Genomic DNA, 19,058 nt, shown 5'->3' with positions numbered 1-19,058 from the left:
AGCATGTCTGACATGCCCGATCCGTTCCATCTGGGAGGACGCATCACGAGCCCCATCTGGCTCCAGCGTTCTGCTGAGGCTGAGGCTGGTGGTCCATGGCAGCACACCCGCGCCTGCTCCGTCCCTCCAAGCCCGCTCATCTTTCATCTTCCCCTGAAAGAAACAGTTCATAGCTTCCCCCAGTTGCAAGACTTCCCCTCACTCCCTAGCCCTTGCCTTCTTCTTTGCAATCTCCTCTGCTCTTTCCCCAACCATGGCTTCTCTCCCAGCCTTTTGCAGATGTCAGATCCCTTGTGAAAGTCCAGTTCTTTCACCTGATCTTCCTGCACCGCCCACAGCATGTCCTGATTTGGAGACAGATACACCCATTGTAAGGTCCTGTCCTGTGTCTCACATGCTGGAGTCCAGAGATACAAGACCACTCTTCCCCTTCTCTTAGCTGCTCCCCATCTCAAATTGTGGTAGAGCCATGGCCTCTTCCTTGGCCTTGGAGCTTAACATTTAAATCTTCTCAGGTGGGTCCAATGTGCATGGGTGGGGGATGGGTGGAGTACAAGAAAGCAGAGGCTTGGCTGGGGACGTTTGCAAACACTAGACGTTTCTCTTCCATGACTCATCAGAGGAGAGCAGTCCTCCCTCTTCCTGGAATGCAGCAAACCCACGGCCAACTCCTACCCCCACCCAATCCCCAAAAATAAAACAACCCACACCTAGAGCTTTGTCCTCAGAAATCAGATTTCCCCAAAGATCTAACATGGCAACTTGGGGAGGGGAGTTAGATTCTCTAACCTGAGGAGAGAGAAGGGGCTGCAGTCACAGCACATGTGTCCCTAGGGTGGGTCTTTTCCACAAAGTGCCTTCATCCCCTTCCCTCTTCCTAACCTTTCTGTTATACTTAGTAGCTTCCTAATATAAAACCTGGGAGATAGACAACCTTTGGACCATTCCAGCAACGTTGGATTTCATTGGTACATAAAAGCGTTCTAGAAAAAAATAGGCTGATGCAGATAAAAAGAAAGGAAAAGAGATAAAACAGAAGATGCCATTTATTAGACATACACTTGCCATGCATACATTTGCCAGGAACTTGTCACATGTTGTCTCATTTTATCCTTAGGACAAGGTAGGTGTTGTTATCATTCCTATTTTTCCAGATACTGAAAGCTGATTCTCAAAGAGGTTAAACCATTTGCTGAAGTCACACAATTAGAAATCACTATTCAGTAAACATTGTTGGGGATAGAAGATTATTTGTATGGAGAAGAATTAGCTTGGATCCATTCCTTACACCATGAAATGCAATAAATTTCCTATGGGAAAGAGAGTTAAACATTAGGGAAAAAAATCTGTAAAGCAATTAAAAGAAGCAACAAAAGCATATAGGTGTGGAGGAGAGAGAAATTTCTCAGTAGTTCAGATATAGAAACACTTTAAATCTGCATAATAAAATGTTATAAAACAAATGGAGAGAATATATACATGAAGTTTTAGAAATAAACTAGATGTTTCCTGAAAAATCTTTTAATGCTAGGAATCTGTGATTCTGGAGAAGCACTCAAAGAGAGACACATACACACAAAGATTTTGATTGCAGCAAATATCTCCTTGGCTGGTCCTTGGACCAGTTTAATTTTCTGATCCCAGGAGAATGAGTTCAAAGAGCACACAGGAACTCCTGTTCTACCAATAATGTTTTATTTCTAAATGGTAGGTATATGGGTGTTTATTATAACATCATTGTACTTTTTTTCTGTGCCTGAATTATATCTGAATTTTAAAAAGAGAGAAAATTATGAAACCTCTATATACTCAATAATGCTAATGGATGTGTTTTTTGTTGCGACATTAAACCAAGTGGTTATGTTTTGGGAGGGCTGGGCCTACTCCCCACTGTGGTAAGGAGAGAGGATATTTCTGAGTCCCACTGAAGTGTAGCCTTCTAGAGGGTGGGGAAGGGACAGCTGTTTCATTCCCAGGATGTGTCCCCGAGAAAGAGAGGCAAAGCAAGGTTATGGCCACTGAAAGCTGCACGAGGAGGCTTCCACCACCAGCAGTGACCTGAGCTGGAATTCTGCCAGGACAGTGGGATTAACTTCCCAAGTGCTGGCCAAAAAGGGCCCCGGGATTTTTATTTTTATTCGTTTTCCATTACAACTGCACAGCAACGCAAACAAGCCCCACAACAATGTGAGCCACCAAGAGTCATTTTCCTTTGCTGGGTGCCATCTCAATGCCCACACATCTTGCTGACCTCATTTTACAGAACTTTTAAAATTGAAAGTTTGATTACCTACTGCCCTACCAACAATGGGAGAAAGGCATTATGATTGCCCAATTAAAGCAGGGTGCTTTAAAGGGGAAATAAAACAAGATGTGCACACAGAGCCCAGTGTACCCAGGAATAATTTAATGAGAAGTCAGAGGAAATCCAAGAAAAGATGGGTCTAGGTTCCCTAGTCCCCCAAATTAGGGGCCCAAAGGCACAGAGATTGGACAAAATCTGACTGCAAGCAACTAAATGTCAATTAAAAAGAGTCAGGTGGGGAGGGAAGGGAAAGGGCTTAGTATTATACTTTCGAGCCAAACTTCAGGCTCATGATAATCCTCAGAGAGGATTTTCCACATGTCCCACAGTAGGTGGGATTTGTCCTGTTCTTCCAGCTACATGATTCAATGTCATCACAGTCTTCAAAACATCTCTTGGAAATTGTGCAAAAATAAATTCAGAGAATTGTAGCCACGAGGTAATGGCTGTATGATCTTAGGTTAGCTACTTAACCTGTGACCCTATTTTCTCATTTATCAAAAGTGGATAGTAGTAGAGTCTACCTCATGTAGTTTTCATGTAGGTTACATGACAGATTACGAGTGTGAGGTGGCTAGCACACACCTGGTAGAAGCTGCAGAGAGACGTCATGGACACCTTTACCTTAGGCTGATCTTAAGGCCCAGCCTTCCTAAAACATAATCCACTGGGTTTAATCTCACAACAACAAACACATCCATTAACATTATTGAGGATATAGAGGCTTCATATCTTCCCTCTTTTTTTTTAGTGAGATATATTTCAGGCATAGAAAAAAAGCACAATAATATTATTATGCAATAAATAACCATATACCCATCATTCAGAAATAATTGGTGTACATTATGGGTACACCAGGGTTCCTTGTGTGCTCCGTGAACTCATTCTCCTCTTTTCTTCTCCACTGGTAACCTCCATCCTGAACTTGGGGTTTATCATTCTCATGAATATTTATTTATTTATTTTTTTTTTTTTGAGACAGAGTCTCGCTTTGTTGCCCAGGCTAGAGTGAGTGCCGTGGCGTCAGCCTAGCTCACAGCAACCTCAGACTCCTGGGCTTGAGTGATCCTTCTGCCTCAGCCTCCCGAGTAGCTGGGACTACAGGCATGCGCCACCATGCCCGGCTAATTTTTTATATATATATCAGTTGGCCAATTAATTTCTTTCTATTTATAGTAGAGACGGGGTCTCGCTCTTGCTCAGGCTGGTTTTGAACTCCTGACCTTGAGCAATCCGCCCGCCTCGGCCTCCCAAGAGCTAGGATTACAGGCGTGAGCCACAGCGCCCGGCCTGAATATTTTTATAGTTTTACTACATCTGTATAGATCCATAAACAATTACAAAACTGTATTGTTTTGTATTTTTCAAATTTTGCACAGACCTCACTGATTCTGTACCTATCCTGCATCTTGCTCTTTTTACTCACCTTTATGGGGTTTTTTAGGTTTATTCACATAGATACATGTATGTAGCTCCAGTGACTTCCTTTTTGTTGCTTTATAGTTATATACATATTTAAAATAAACAAGTAAAACATCACAGAAAAAGCTGAAATTCTCATTGTTCCCTTCCCTTGTGTCTCTTTTGTAAGTAGTTTACAATGTTAGGTTTCCCATATAAAATCAAAGTTGAAATTTCCCTTTATCTTTCATCCCCAGAAGACTTTATTCAGCTCTGTTTGGTTTTCTCCTGCTTCCGAAATTGATGAGACTTCTTTTAGGGCTGCCAAATTTTACATCACAGGAGCCTGTGAATAGTGTGTCCTGTGATAATAAGGTCCCACCCTCTCTGTCTCCCCACCTGTGAAGGCTGCCCCTACCTTAAAGACAGGGGAGGCCACTTTGCCACGGGTCTGGCACTGTGGGGGTATTGGCGGATGACCATTTCTCAATTGTCAGACTTTTGATAGAGCTTTAATATTTAAAAAGAATCAAGCAAAACCTGCAGGTCAGCAAGAATATTTCCTGCACCCACCTTTCTCTCCCATTTTCCATTAGGAATGTTGTAGTTATACTGTTCGTAAAGACACAATGGTGTGAATGCCCAGACATCTGCATATCACCCTTCCTTTTGGCCCTTCCCCTGAGCTACCTCAATCATTCCAAAACTTTAGTTTGCCTGAGCGTTACTGTATAAGGTGATTGTTTATACTAAATCACATATAATGTATATCGTTGGCAATCTAAGGGACTTTCAAGGGTTGTGTTGTGGACATTTTTGAGATGAGCTTTTGCTTTATCACCCATTCTAGTCTCAAACTTCTGGGATCCCAGTGGCTGGGACTACAGGCACAAGCCATTGTGCCCAGCTAATTTTTAAAGTTTTTTTACAGACAAGGTTCAAGGGTTGTTTTGACTGTAGTTAATTTTCACCTTAGTCATCATATATGAGGCTTCCACCCCAAGATTTTCTTTTTTTTTCTTGAAAACAGTCTCACTCTGTCACCCTGGCTAGAGTGCAGTGGTGTCATCATAGCTCACAGCAACCTCAAAGTGCTGGGCTCAAGCAATCCTCCTACCTCAGCCTCTCAAGTAGCTGGGACTTCAGATGCACACCACTATGCCTGGCTAATTTTTTTTTTTTTTTTTTTGAGACAGAGTCTCGCTTTGTTGCCCAGGCTAGAGTGAGTGCCGTGGCGTCAGCCTAGCTCACAGCAACCTCAAACTCCTGGGCTCAAGTGATCCTTCTGCCTCAGCCTCCCGGGTAGCTGGGACTACAGGCATGCGCCACCATGCCCGGCTAATTTTTTTTATATATGTATCAGTTGGCCAATTAATTTCTTTCTATTTATAGTAGAGACGGGGTCTCGCTCTTGCTCAGGCTGGTTTTGAACTCCTGACCTTGAGCAATCCGCCCGCCTCGGCCTCCCAAGAGCTAGGATTACAGGCGTGAGCCACAGCGCCCGGCCCTGGCTAATTTTTTTATTTTTTGTAGAGACGGGATCTTGTTCTTGCTCAGGCTGGTCTCTAACGCCTGATCTCAAGTGATCCTCCTGCCTTGGCCTCCTAGTGGCTCACAGGTGTGAGCCACTGCACCTGGCCTCACCCCAAGATTCATTGCTGAGGCAATCCATGCATAATTAGATTCAGTTCCTTTTTTTGTGCTCAAAAATGCATAATATAAAATTTATCATCTTAACCTTTTTGTTTTTTTTTTTTTTTTTTTTTCCAAGACAGGGTCTCACTCTGTTGTCTGGGCTACAGTGCAGTGGAATCATCACAGCTCACTGCAACCTCCAACTCTTGGGCTCAAGTAATCCTCTGGCATTGACCACCCAAAGTGGTAGGATTACAGGCATGAACCACCCTACCCAGCCTTAACCATTTTTAAATTTATAGTATAGTAGTATCAATTATATACACATTGTTGTGCAACTGATCTCTTGAACTTTTTCATCTTGCAAAAGTGAAACTGTATATTTACTGAACAACTCCTCTTTTCTCTCTCCCTTCAGCCCCTGGCAACCACCATTCCACTTTGTTTCTAAGAGGTGACTACTTTAGATACATCATGTAAGTATAATCATGCATGTATTTGTCTTTTTGTGATTGTCTTATTTTACTTAGCAAAATATCCTTAAGTTTCAACCATGTTGTAGCATATGACAGGATTCCCTTCATTAAGTGTGAATAATATTTCATTGTGTGTATATATCACATTTTCTTTATCCATTCATCTGTTGATGAACATTTAGGTTGCTTCCATCTCTCAGCTACTATGAATAGTTCTGCAGTGAACATAGGGGTGCATATATTTCTTTGATATATTGATTTCATTTCCTTTGGAAATATACTCAGTAGTGGGATTGCTGGATGATATGGTAATTCTATTTTTAATTTTAATTTTTTTTTAGAGATGGAGTCTCATTCTGTCACCCAGGCTGGAGTGCAGTGGTGTAATCATAGCTCACCCCAAACTCCAGGACTCAAGTGATCCTACCACCTCAGTCTCCTGAATAGCTGGGACTACAGACATGAGCTACTATGCCTGGCTAATTTTTGAATTTTTGTAGAGACAGAGTTTTGCTATATTGTCCAGGGCTGGTCTTAAGCTCTTGACCTCAAGTGATCCTCCTGCCTCGTCCTCCCAAAGTGCTGGATTTACAGGCATGAGCCACCACACTCAGTTTATTTTTAACTTTTTGAGGAACCTCCATATTGTTTTACATTCCCACCAACAGTGGTGCCCACCTCCTTTGCTACACTGTCTTGCCCCTAAGTTTTGCCCCCTCACCCCAGTTTGGCAAGCCCACCTTTCACCTTTGCTCTGTCCTGTGATTCAACTCTGGTTACACTAGGCGCTCGGGGCTCTGGCAGCTCCACCCTGCCCAGCCCCCATGATCAGGCCTCCAAGGGTGATTCCAGATGAGGTAGGCCTCCGGCACAGGACCCAAGTTCCCAGTGACAGAACCAACCAATTCCATACCAGCTATTTTTCACTTTCTAAAACTGGGAAGCATTACCACTTGTTTCTTATTTTCCTCCTCTTTCTTCTAAGGAGGGAGATGTAACTGTCAGGTGGAGTCTGTCGACCTCATTCTGTCATTCTGTTCTTGAGTCCACTGAAAAGGGTAAAACTGGTGCTCAGAGGCCCAAGTGCACAGAATCTAAACTGTTTGTAGAAACTTCTCGGTTCTCTTGCTCCTCAGGGTTACCTGTGGCTCCAAGGTTCAACAGCATTGAGCTCTTAAAGGGGAAGGCACAGAGTCATGCACAATTCAGTTCCCAAGACACAGAAGATGCAGCGCTTGCTCAAATCTTCCCTTTACACGCCACGTTAGACTAGAAAGTTAGAGTCTATTTCTTTTCTGTACAGCAAACGAGCTGGCTCACTGCCAGTCCTGAGCTGGCGAATCCTGAATCATCTTCTACCCAGGGTCAGTCCTGCACCTGCAGCTTCCGTCCCACCTGTGCCTGTCTCGTTCTGCTTCAGCCAGAGATTTGATCCATTAGTGTCCAGAGGTCCTCCTTAGGCTTGTGGGGGAGGGTGGCAGGTATGGAGGGAGGCGCAAAGACCTTCAAACATTCTTGCCTGCTGGAAGCTGACTTTCTAGTTTCAGTGAAGGATAGAGTTGAAGACATAGGAGAATGAAAAGGTTCTAAAAATTCTGATTTACCTCTCAGCCCAAGAATTCTTGAGCCAAGTACTTACTAAGGCTATGTCTGCTGGAAACATGGGCAGGCTGAAACCTGTATCAGTGAACTGACCTATTCTCAGTCAACCCCAGAAAAATAAGGTGTCATCCCTAACGGCGGTTCATTAACCTAATTTACCTCCATGTATCCTAAGTTTCTACCAAAAAGACATCCAGCAGGAGAACTGGGAATAGAGAAAGATAATGGGATAATTGCCTCCATTGATCTTTACCTCCATAAGAAGGTAATAATATATTTACTGAGTCCCTTTCCTCTGAATCTCTCCCCATCTTGGTTTACCCTATACACATCCTGGTAGCTTAATATTTTTTAATGGCTTTTATTATAGGCCGGGCGCAGTGGCTCATGCCTATAATCCTAACACTCTGGGAGGCTGAGGTGGGCTCAGAAGTTCAAGACCAGCCTGAGCAAGAGTAAGACCTCATCTCTACTAAAAAAAAAAAAAAAAAAATAGAAAGAAATTAGCTGGACAACTAAAAATATATACAGAAAACATTAGCTGGGCATGGTGGCATATGCCTGTAGTCCCAGCTACTTAGGAGGCTGAAGCAAGAGGATCAGTTGAGCCCAAGAGTTTGAGGTTGCTGTGAGCTAGGCTGATGCCACAGCACCCTAGCCTGGGCAACGTGAGAGTCTGTCTCAAAAAAAAAAAAAAAAAAAAAGCTTTTATTACAGAAATCCTCAAAGATGACAAAAGTGGGGAAAATAGTATAATACCCCCCTACCTACCATTACCTGACTTCTAAGAACCCTGCCTGAAGCAGTACCCTATACATATGTTCTGTAGCAGCTAGAATGATCTGGGAATTCCTAAATGTACCAGCTGCATTTCCATGTCTGTGCTTTTGCTTGTTCCTTACCCCCTGCAGGAAAGTCTCCTTCCAAGAGGTCATTGTTGAAGTCTTACATCTTCCCTTCATGGTCCACCTTGAGTAGCTGTCTCCAGAAAGACTTCCTGGCTGCCTTGGAAACCCTCCCCTGAATTCACATCATGCTGTGGGTGACCACTTACTTGGCCTTCAGCCACCTTTATCTTGCTGACCCCTTAAGAGTCAGAGTCATGGCTGCTCCATCTTTACTTCCTTAATTATTATTATTATTATTTTTTGAGACAGACCCTCACTCTGTTGCCCGGGCTAGCGTACCGTGGAGTCAGCCTAGCTCACAGCAACCTCAAACTCCTGGGCTCAGGCAATCCTCCTGCCTCAGCATCCCAAGTAGCTGGGACTACAGGCATGTGCCACCATGCCCAGCTAATTTTTTTTTTTTACATATATATTTTTTTTAGTTGTACAGCTAATTTCTTTCTATTTTTTTAGTAGAGATGTGGTCTTGCTCTTCCTCAGGCTAGTCTCGAACTCTTGAGCTCAAACAATCCTCCCACCTGGGCCTCCCAGAGTACTAGGATTACAGGCGTGAGCCACCACACCCAGCTTATTTCTTTAATTCTAACTTCTGCTCTACTCAGAGAACACAGTCTTGTTGATGACACTACTGAAGCTCTCCTAGCATAGGCATAAGTGGAGTGCCATCTTTAGTTCTCTGATGCATTTCATAATTCCTGTCCCTTCACAAGCACCAACATTTTCATGGTGTAGAACACACTTCCACACCCCTGGTGGGCTGGGACACGAGACATGCCAGAATAACAGAAGGGGGACTTTTGAAATGGGACTCATAACAGGGAATAGAGTTGAAGACACTATCTTGACGTAAAAACACACAGGAGTTATGCACATCAGGAGTCTGAGTGGTTAATGTACTTTGTCCACTATATTGCCAGAAAAGTGGGTGTTCTCAAAGGACTCTGTTGATCATTAAATGATAGCATATTTAAAGTCATTTAGTACAATGCTTAGCACAGAGTAAGTACTCAGTAACAAAGGGAAAAGGAGGGAAAAGAATGCCCAGATGAGCAAGTAGGCATGTCATTCATCTTGCTATACTATAAATACTACAAGCTTTTAAAAAGCTGTAATATTATTTTTCCTCTTACTGGTCAGGTTGCATCCTGAAGAAACAAACAAACAAAACAAAAAATCCAAAGCCTAAAGGGCTAAATATTGAGAAGAAACTTTGCATCTGTATTAATTAGCTGGAGAGATAGTAGGTGATATTTAGATCAACAAGTGAGATTGAGGGGCTTAAGAGGCCTTTGAACCAGCATTGAGGGAATTTGCCAAATTGCTAAACTTGAACATATCTTCTCACAGCTCCTTAGGGCTCAGAGTACTGGGCTCAAAGTCCAAGGCCTGCACACACACGCAAGGGTGGAGTCTAGCAGGAGACCCTAAATAAACCTGAGATCTAAACAGGTTAAACCCTCAGTGCACGGTTAAGCTGTAAAACCATGTTTCCCACAATGTACACTGGGAACTGTGAGGAAAGTGTCTCTGAACTTGGCATTTTGTGAAGGAGGGTGAAAAATCTCCCCAGAGGATTTGTAATTACATGATATTCTTCGTTTTGGTTTGTAGCTTCAAATCCTATAAACTAAGCAGATCAGAAAACCCTCTTAGACCCAGTCAGTGCTCTTTGATCTCCTGTATCTTTGGGGAGATTTTTCCTCCCTACTTCTTTGTCTCTTCCAAATGTTTTGAGACAAGGAGAAATTCACTGGGGCAGTACTACAAATTAAAATCCCAAAATAAAAAATACAAAACATAAAAAAAGAGTCTGAAGAAAGGTCTTACTGTCCAGTCCTGAAGCCACTTCCCTAACCTGCAGGGCTCTGAAGTCCTCTCTGCTTCCATCTAGGGAAAACCTGATGAAACTGAATGTCCAACACCCGGACCAAAGATGGAAGAGGAAGAAAGATCCTAAGTGGAGGGGTAGGGTAAATGGGGGCTAGTGTGGCTTAGGAAAGACCATAGAGTTTAGGAAGAGCACACTGGGAGGTATGGCCTGATCTGAAGCCTGGGAAGGAGGCATTAGGGGGTCCTGGAGCAGCAGGTGGGGCAGGTGATTGCAGGGTGGGAGCCCCCCACAAGGGGAACGCAGGCTGTGCATCCAGGTAGGCAGCTGGAGCCAGATGTGAGTGCAGTGACTAACCAGCTGGCACCTGACTCCCCTCCGCACTGGGCTGCACCTTCTGCCTTTCCACAGCCCCAGGCAGAGGATGGGGATCACACACCCTGTTGGAGATGACAGTGCATTCCTCCCTGGCTCAGCGGATCACAGGGCTCTTCAAAGATGGGACCCCTGTCAGAAACCCAGCAGGCAGGGCCCCTGCCACCTCAGCCATGGGGCTCATGAGAAAGCGACTTTCTTTTTCTGGCCTCCGTCGCATTCTCACCTCCCCTGAGAAACAAAAGGAATTTAAGTTTTCTGGGAAGGGAAAGCAGAGGGCATGGGCCTGTTGGCTCTAGCTTGGTTACTTCCAGAATAAAACTATATGAACTCCAGAAAGGCCTGAGATTACAGGTTGGAGCTTCAGTTTCGACAGAGGGAAATCTTGAGCTCTGACCTTTCCTCTGAGGTGGGGCAACTGTGCCCAAGCCTCACAGAATGGCTGGGGGGAGCGGGAGGAAGGAGGGCCCAGAGCAGGGACACGGGTCCTCGTGAAGATTGAGGCTCTGTGGGATATATTGAATCCGAAACATTCTTCCCCTCACCGAGGAAGCCCTAAAATAGCTAGATCCAGACTGAAACACAAAATCAACAGAGAGAGAGAGAGAACCTGCAGGAATGACAAAGTTATTCTCTGTGATCTCTGTGATAGTCACTCACAGATCTACAACTGACTAATTAACACATGAAAGAAAAATTCAATCTCACTAGTCATCAAGGAAATGTAAACCAAATCAAAGAGATGGAATTTGCTACTAAACAGAATTGCTTTTAAAGAGGATCTTCTTTTGCACATGCTGGTGGGAGTGCAGTTGGCTTTCAGGAAAGTCACTTGATAACATGTAAAAAGACTTTTAACACATTAATTGCCATGTGAGTTGTATTTAACTCATGCTAGTTTTGAGTCTGAGGCCTTGTGAAGCAAAACCCTGCAGTTGGTTAGTGAAAATCTTACTTGTTGATGTTCTTATTGTTACAATTAATATTGACAATCTAATTCTAAAAATGTGGATTGCATTGCATATAATTAACGTACAGAAAACAACAAAAAATAACATTTTCATTAAATTAGAAAGGATCATTTTTTTGAAGTTTTTATTCTATTTTCATAATAAAACACTGTGGCCCCAGGGAAGAAAATGTTTTTCTAGTGTGGCAGTCAATGTGTTAAAAAGGATGACTCATAACTTCATTTCAAGGAATGATGCTAAAGAAATCACAAGAGATATAAACAAAGATGATTTTATGCAAAGATGCTAATTGCTTCATTATAGTAGAAAAAAAAAAACCCAAAGGAAACAAATATCCAAAAAAAGACAATGGTTCATTATGATAAATCCATACTGGAGAATATTATGTAGTCATTAAAAATGGCCATTGGTATACACAATATGATCTAAAAATGTACATGCCCATGTTGTGAAATCATGTAGGAATTTTATTTTAGTTTATTTTTTGAGACAGGGTTTCACTCTGTCACCTAGGCTGGAGTGCAGTAGCAAAATCATAACTTACTGTAACCTTGAACTCCTGAGCTCAAGTGATGTTCCTGCCTCAGCCTCCTAGCAGCTAGGACTACAGGTGTGTATCCCCACGCCCTGCTAATTTTTAAGTACTTTTTTGTAAAAACAGAGTTTTGCTATGTTGCCCAGGCTGGTCTCAAACTCCTGGCTTCAAACCATCCTCCTGCATCTGCCTCCCAAAGTGCTGGGATTATAGGAGTGAGCTACCATGCCCTGCCCATTTTAAACTCTTGGGGACTTAGGACAAGTTCTTTCTCATTCTGGGCTTCACTATCCTTATCTGTAAATGAGTATCAGTATTGAGCTTGGGGAGTTGCTGTGATAATGTGATAATGCAATAATGTATGTAAAGTGCTTAGCAGAGCTCCCCGCTTATTATAAGACTAGATAAATGTAAGCAGTGATTATTTCATAATGGACATGCATAATTTTCTAGTAAGGGAAAAACTCCAATTCATGCTATTGTAAAATAATATTTCAGCAGAAGTTTTGATGAACTGAAACACAAAAATAATAAATATAAAAGCAAAACATAAACAATGAATTTGTATATAATCCTACTTTGCAATGTATACATAAATGTACAAATAGAGGCAAGCATTTCAATCACAGCTAAAGGATGTGCCCTTAAATACTACCAGTAGTTAAATTGTAGGTTATGGATGATTTTTGTTTTCTCATTTATACTTTAGTGTATTTTCAAATGTTTCTACAATAAACACTTTCATAGTTTTTAAAAATAAAACTTTTGAAAAGATCTGGAATCCAGTACAGGGAGAACACAGAAAGGGAACCTGTGACCTCCAGACGTAAGTGGCCGCTCTGCTGGTGTCATGCTCTGCAGAAAGCCGAGTCACCTGTTTGGACCAGGGTGTCCTGTTAAATATATAGACCAGGGTCAAACCAGCTCACGAGGCCCGATGGCCTTGGCAGACCTTTCCGGGGAGTGGGCACTCTGCCACCACAGTCTGTATCTTCATGAGATAATGCATGTGAAAGCACTTTGCCAAAGAGAAAAGTCTATCCAGATAGGTCTGGGGCTTATTCTGGAGAAAGGAGGCTCTCAGGGCACATTCCATTAAGGAAGTTCACATTCCACCTCCCCCTCCAAACTCTTCTCGTTGACTCTCTCCCCTAAACAGGAATATATTTAGCAACCCTATCTAAATCCTCTTCTTTCCCTTAATTTAATTAAGGAGCTAGGGGAACAAGGGATGGAGTGGGGAGTGAAGAGAGAGGGTGGTCGGGCTGTGGAGAAGATTAGAGGAGCTGAATGTGTATCTCGGGCCGGGTGATGACTGAGTGTGGACAGGACAAGGGCCTCCTGGTACTTAGTGCAGAGGCACAGAGGACAGAGGGAGGGAACACAGTTTATCACAGAACACGCTTCTCTGGGAGCATGAGAATTAAATCAGGGAAAGTCAAGCTTCCCGGATTAACCAAGAGGATTGGGGACATTTCTTAACAGAGGTGCTGGCTTCTTTCTGAGTCTCTTCCACCTCCCCTGAGCTTTAGGGTCTTTGGAACCTTCAGAAGTTCCAAGAGGCTACATGTGTTGAACACTTGCTGTGTGTTAGGTACTTTCATTCCACATGTATCAATGAATTTGTTCTTATGAAGTAATTTATTTTTATACATGAAGCTGATGCTCAAAGAGATGATTTTGCCCAAGAGAAATAGTGCCTGGGGAAACTGGGGTCTCAATCCAGTTCTGCCTGATTCCACTGTTCTCCCTGGCAAATATTATCCTCAAGAGAAAAATAAGAACAGCCAATATTGATTGAGTCCTATGTGCCAGGCACTGCTATGTGTCTTACAAATAATGTTATTTCATTTTTCCCCCCCACAGAATATCAATCTGTTGCCCAGGATGGAGTGCAGTGGCATGATCATAGCTTGTTGCAGCCTCAAATTCCTAGGCTCAAGTGATCCTCCTGCCTCAGCCTCCCAAGTAGCTGGGACTACAGGAACATACTACCATGCCTGGCTAATTAAAAAAAAATTTTTTTTTGTGGCTGGGTGCTGTGGCTCTCACCTGTAATCCTAGCACTCTGGGAGGCTGAGGCCAGAGGATCACTGAGGTTGGGAGTTCAAGACCAGCCTGAGCAAGAATGAGACCCCGTTTCTACTAAAAATAGAAAAAATTAGCTGGACGTGGTGGCACACGCCTGTAGCCTCTGCTACTTTGGAGGCTGAGGCAGGAGGATTGCTTGAGTCCAGGAGTTTGAGGTTGCAGTGAGCAACTGCACTTTAACCAGGGTGACAGAGTGAGACCCTATCTCCAAAATTTTTTTTAGAGACAGTGTCTTGCTATATTGTCCATGCTGGTCTTAAACTCCTGGCCTCAAGGGATCCTCCACTCTCAGCCTCCCAAAGTCCTAGAATTACAGGTGTTAGCCAACATGCCTGGCCCATTATTTCATTTAATCTTCAAAATGTCCCTATGAGGTAGATACTACTAATAACCCCATTTTACAGATGAAAAATCTGAGTCTTAAACAGCTGAAGTTATAGAGCTGGTAAATGGCAAGGAAGTAGGGACCTGGAGAGCCTGGGAGAGCAAAGAGACATAGGGTATGAAGCATTCAAAACAAGTAGGGCCCCTCTGTTTCACTCTTCTTTCGGAAGAGTGTCTCTTCTGATACTCTGGTTGCTCCACAAGGACAGGAACTTTATCTTGTTTATCCTGTATTCTCAGCCCTGAACACAATGCCTGGAACAAAGGGAATGTTTACTGCAGGAACTAGTGGTACCTGACAGATTTGGCTAGGCAAGTGTCTCTGCTGGGGGCCAACTTGGTGAGGATTAAGTGAGACATATTTCTCTAGGGATTTCCAAGTCCAAAATGTCACACTACTGGGCTTCAGAAAAGGCTCTATTGGCAGTGAGGATACCTGCAGGAGGCTTCAAAGGTGACTAGGACCTTGACGTTAGGCAGACCCAGGGAGAGGGATCCAGCTCCCCACGTAGGCATGGATTCAGAGCAAGGTGACAATGGGGGGTGTCTGGTACATATTCCCCACTGTTTCCTTCCACAGGGACATCTCAAGGACATCTCCAAACCATGGGAGATAAGACATATTATGGGAGATGGAGAATGAGAGGGTGGGTAGGTAGTGAGTATCACCTGGGTAGCTCATAAGACAGGAGAGAGGAAAAGTGGGAGATTAGTGCTTGAATTAACAGGGACCTAAGATTCTTCTAGAACTATACTTGAAAGATTAAAGGGCAGAAATTTGGTCTCTTTTAGAGAAAAGGACTAATATTCCTCCAGGAAGAGAGATCAGGCTTCATAAGAGTCGCTGATTAATAAATACCTGACTGCCTTACAGTCTACTACAGCTTTAGACTGAGTATTCGGGCTTCTCTTCCCTCTATAACCAGTGAGGAAGGCTTCCAAAGGGCAGAGAACAGAAACCACCACCGAGTCCCTGGGCCAAGTCCAGAGTTTTTCGGACTGTATTCGGAGAGCTGCAGCCTTTCTCTGCTTCCTGCAGCAGTTCTTGGTGTCTTTATGTGAGCTGCTTATTAACCAGGGCTATCAGGACACTGGGAGGGGAGAGCTGGTGCCGGTTGCCAGTGAGTATAATTTGGAAACACAGAATAGGGCAAACCCATTGTGCGTAGCCTATGTGACACAGAGGGGCAGCCTGGCAGGATGGAACTAGACTCTGGGCACCAGGCTGGAGCAATAGACTGGAGGGTCCTGTGGCCTGCGGGGGTAGCCAGGAGAGCCAGGGGTCTACTGCCAGCACTGCAAGCCCTTAGAGGAGTTCCATGCCCAGGGGGAGGGCACAGTGAATGGCTCTGGGGACAACCAGAGGCATTCTGGTTAGGTTGGGACAAGGTATTGGATTGACATTGCCTTCTAGAACAAACGTAGGGAGATCTTTCCATTCTGTAGAAACTCCTCTACCACCCTCCTTTTCCAAAAAGACTACTTTTCCAGAAAAGGCTCCAAATAAAATACCCCAATCCCAGGCTTCCTCTTCCCTCTTCTGTACGTTGCGGATGGCAGTCCCAATCTACAGAATAAGTATTGATAGATTCACCCACCACCTGACCCTGACCCCTCAGGGTCAAACCAAGCAGAGCACACATGGGCCCTGAGAGGGTACCTGACACCAGGCCATGGAGTGGCTTCCTGCTGCCTCTAAAGAAATCTAGATTAGCTGGGCTTCAGCTGGACTGCCGTGTTCTATGTCTTAGGTTTCCAGTTGGTACCAGCTGCACTGAGGGGAAATGGTTGAGGAAGATCTCCTGTTTGGCCTCTTTCCACATGGAGGATGGCTAAAGGAAGAGAGGGCTTAGAGCTGCTATGCTAGTACTGATGTCTTAAAAATGATGGTATAAACACAGCCACAGAAGTCAGCCGAGGAGCCCCTGATGGGGACCAGAGAAGAAATGTCCTGACTTACCCTTCAGCCCACGCTCTGCAAACAGAAGTGACCTAGCCCTCATCTATCACCTCAGAAGCTAAACAACTTCCTCAGATGGCCCCATGGGACATAAATCAAGAGGGCCCTAGCTTCTGAGAAACCTGTACACAACCACAGCCCTCAGAAATACTTGTCCTCATAGTCTTTCTTCCTCTCCTTTAAGAACAGGGTGCTAGCAAGTCATAATTGCAGAGGAACATAGCAGATCACCTTAAGTATGTCACTCCACTTCTCTGAGCCTTGGTCCTCACCTACAAATGGGGACAGTGAATAAAATAAAAAAAAAAAAAAACAAATGGGGACAGTGCTCTCTCTACTTCATGGGTTTGAGGTGGAAAGTGAATGATATAATTCACGTAGTGCTTAGTATAGTAGCACGATGAATGTTAGCTGCTACAATATCATCATTTTGGTGGCTGAAGGCTATTCTAAGGTATAAAGAAGAAAAAACGACACCACTTCTGATACTGCTCCCAAACAAGAAGGCTGTGGGCTGGAGCCTCAATGATTCATAATGTCCAAGCCGTCTTCCTCCTGCTCTCTCACGCCAAGTGTATGCCAGACCTGGTTACACTCGGCAACCTCAGCGGCCTCCAACTTGTCTGAATTCTCCCAGAGAATCCCAATGGCTACTTAGATCTGCTGTGACAGTGACAAATTCAAACACACTGGGGTGGCAGTGAAATGCAGTATAAGAAATAATCACAAAGAAAGTTTGTTCAAATTCTAAGAATGCCCAAAGAGCTGTGGTTTACACAGAGCTCGCTTTTTCAGACAGACAGGAGGGCTAGCTTAAAAATTCTTTCCTTTCATACATATTTCTGTGATAGCATCATAACATTCATCAGAAACACGTTTGGCTCCCCGCTGAACAGGTAAAGACAAGACAGCTTCTCTGTTTTAAAGCTATGCCGAAGCTTTCGTTGCCACTCTGATGTGCAAACCTTCCCTGCCTGGGAATCAGATCTGGGGTAATGGGTGACCCAGCAGGCACAGAGATGACAGATTCCTGCCTAATGTAGCAACGCCAGGACAACCTGGGGCATGTGGCGTGGCAGGCGCCCAGGCACAGGCAGCCGTAAGTACACCAACCTTTGTCCCTGTTTGCTCTTGGAGAGGGCAGGCCGTGCCAACACTGCACTCCCCTTGTGGTGCCTCTGCCTGGAGCTCCTGGCTAGGCCAACATTCTCGGGGACCTGAGGTGACCTGCCCTGGGTGGGTGGCAAGCAGAGACCTCTTCAGATAGTCAAAGGGGGTGCCCTGGAAACTCTGGCACGATACAGCAGGCGCGGGGCTTAGAGACGTGTGTGTGCTCCCACCCCAAAGGAAATCTCTTCCCTTCTGGCTCCTTCCCAGCTGAAGGCTTATCATTAACTAGCCATCTAGAAAACTACTACCTACTCAGGCATCCTTCATTCAAACCACTAAGGGGCCCAAGGACAGCACCCCCAAACGTGAGCAGGGTTGCTTTCTTTCCTCTTTCCAGCCTTTGTTCTCTGGGGCAGGGAAGCGCTCTGTTTTCAGCCTTGCTCACTGTCAAGTAAGTGGTTGTCTTGAGGAACCTGTGTGTTCGCTCTTCTGGCAAGGTTACCCAGTTCTCTGGTTCCCTGGGTGGGGCAAAAATAGGGTAACAGAGGTGGTAAATTCTCTTGCTTGTTTTTTCTTTTGTTCTTAATTTCCCAGAATGCGCTGCTGGGGCTTGAAGCAAGTTGAGCCTGAAAAGCAACTTTTCTTGGGAAAAGTTTCAGGGTTTTCTTTTTTCCTAGGAAGCTAGGCCATCGTTCCCTGTCCCCTTCACCTTATGGAGGGCACCGCTCTGCCGCTTCCCTCCCAGCTGGCAGGAGAGCTCACGGAGGTCAGAGAAAAGCATCCTTCCCTTTCACAAATAAACAAATCCAATCCATGTGCTAGAGGACTTAGGGTATATTAATAGCCAGATATTTTGTTTTCCTATTCTGGTGCTTATCCTCTTCCACTAGTATGAAAGATAAGAGAACACAAAATGTTCTCCACCAGCCACCCTTCTCCCCTCCCCCAGGGAGAGGCAAGCTGGGGGCGTGAGCTCTTCTGTTTAAAGCCATCGCTGATGTACAAACTCTGAGAAAATAGACTTAAAAGTTTATATTCAGTCTCTCTTGGCTACTGTTGCTGCTCAGCAAAGAAACTCTATATTGTTTAAATCCTCCAGGCAAACGGGTTGCAAGGCAACCTTCAAACAATAGAAAATACCCAAAACTAAAAATAAAGGCAGTAAGAGATGGAAGGCATAGTGGTGCTTTGGTGAAGTAATTCCAAAATTGGCGCAACAGACAAGGCTGTTAACTAGGCTGCGGTGATGTCACACAGGCCCTACTGCCTGCTTTCACCCTTATCAATGGAATTTCTTATAATCCAGGTATTTGAGTTCCTCTTCTTTTTATTCCTGGACTCTTTTCAGCAGTCATCATCCCCTTTTGGAGGTCAAAAGGCCTGTAATTTTGGGCCACCTCCTGACCTAAGGCAAGTTCCAAACACCAATCAATGTACTTACCCAACTGGCTCCTAGCTGACAATGACTAGAACTCCT

The 19,058-nt window shown here is 44.3% G+C and overlaps 1 protein-coding gene across 2 annotated transcripts in view; it reads right to left on the bottom strand.

Annotated features, from left to right (window-relative positions):
- Nucleotides 1-1,034: 1,034 nt before the first annotated feature.
- The window catches only part of IFT81 (intraflagellar transport 81), a 122,694-nt gene continuing 104,670 nt past the window's right edge, over nucleotides 1,035-19,058 (bottom strand). Inside the window, exon 20 of one of the 2 annotated variants that reach the window (XM_075996539.1) lies at nucleotides 1,035-1,310. In XM_075996539.1, coding sequence (XP_075852654.1) covers nucleotides 1,248-1,310 — 63 coding nt within the window. In that variant the 3' untranslated portion in view covers nucleotides 1,035-1,247. The remainder of the gene's footprint in view (nucleotides 1,311-19,058) is intronic. The other variant, XM_075996540.1, reaches the window with a different exon arrangement.

This window comes from Microcebus murinus, chromosome 22 (genome assembly GCF_040939455.1).
Source record: "Microcebus murinus isolate Inina chromosome 22, M.murinus_Inina_mat1.0, whole genome shotgun sequence".
Classification (NCBI taxonomy): domain Eukaryota; kingdom Metazoa; phylum Chordata; class Mammalia; order Primates; family Cheirogaleidae; genus Microcebus; species Microcebus murinus.
Note: the sequence above shows the minus strand (reverse complement) of the source record. Positions and strands in the feature narration are given on the sequence as shown.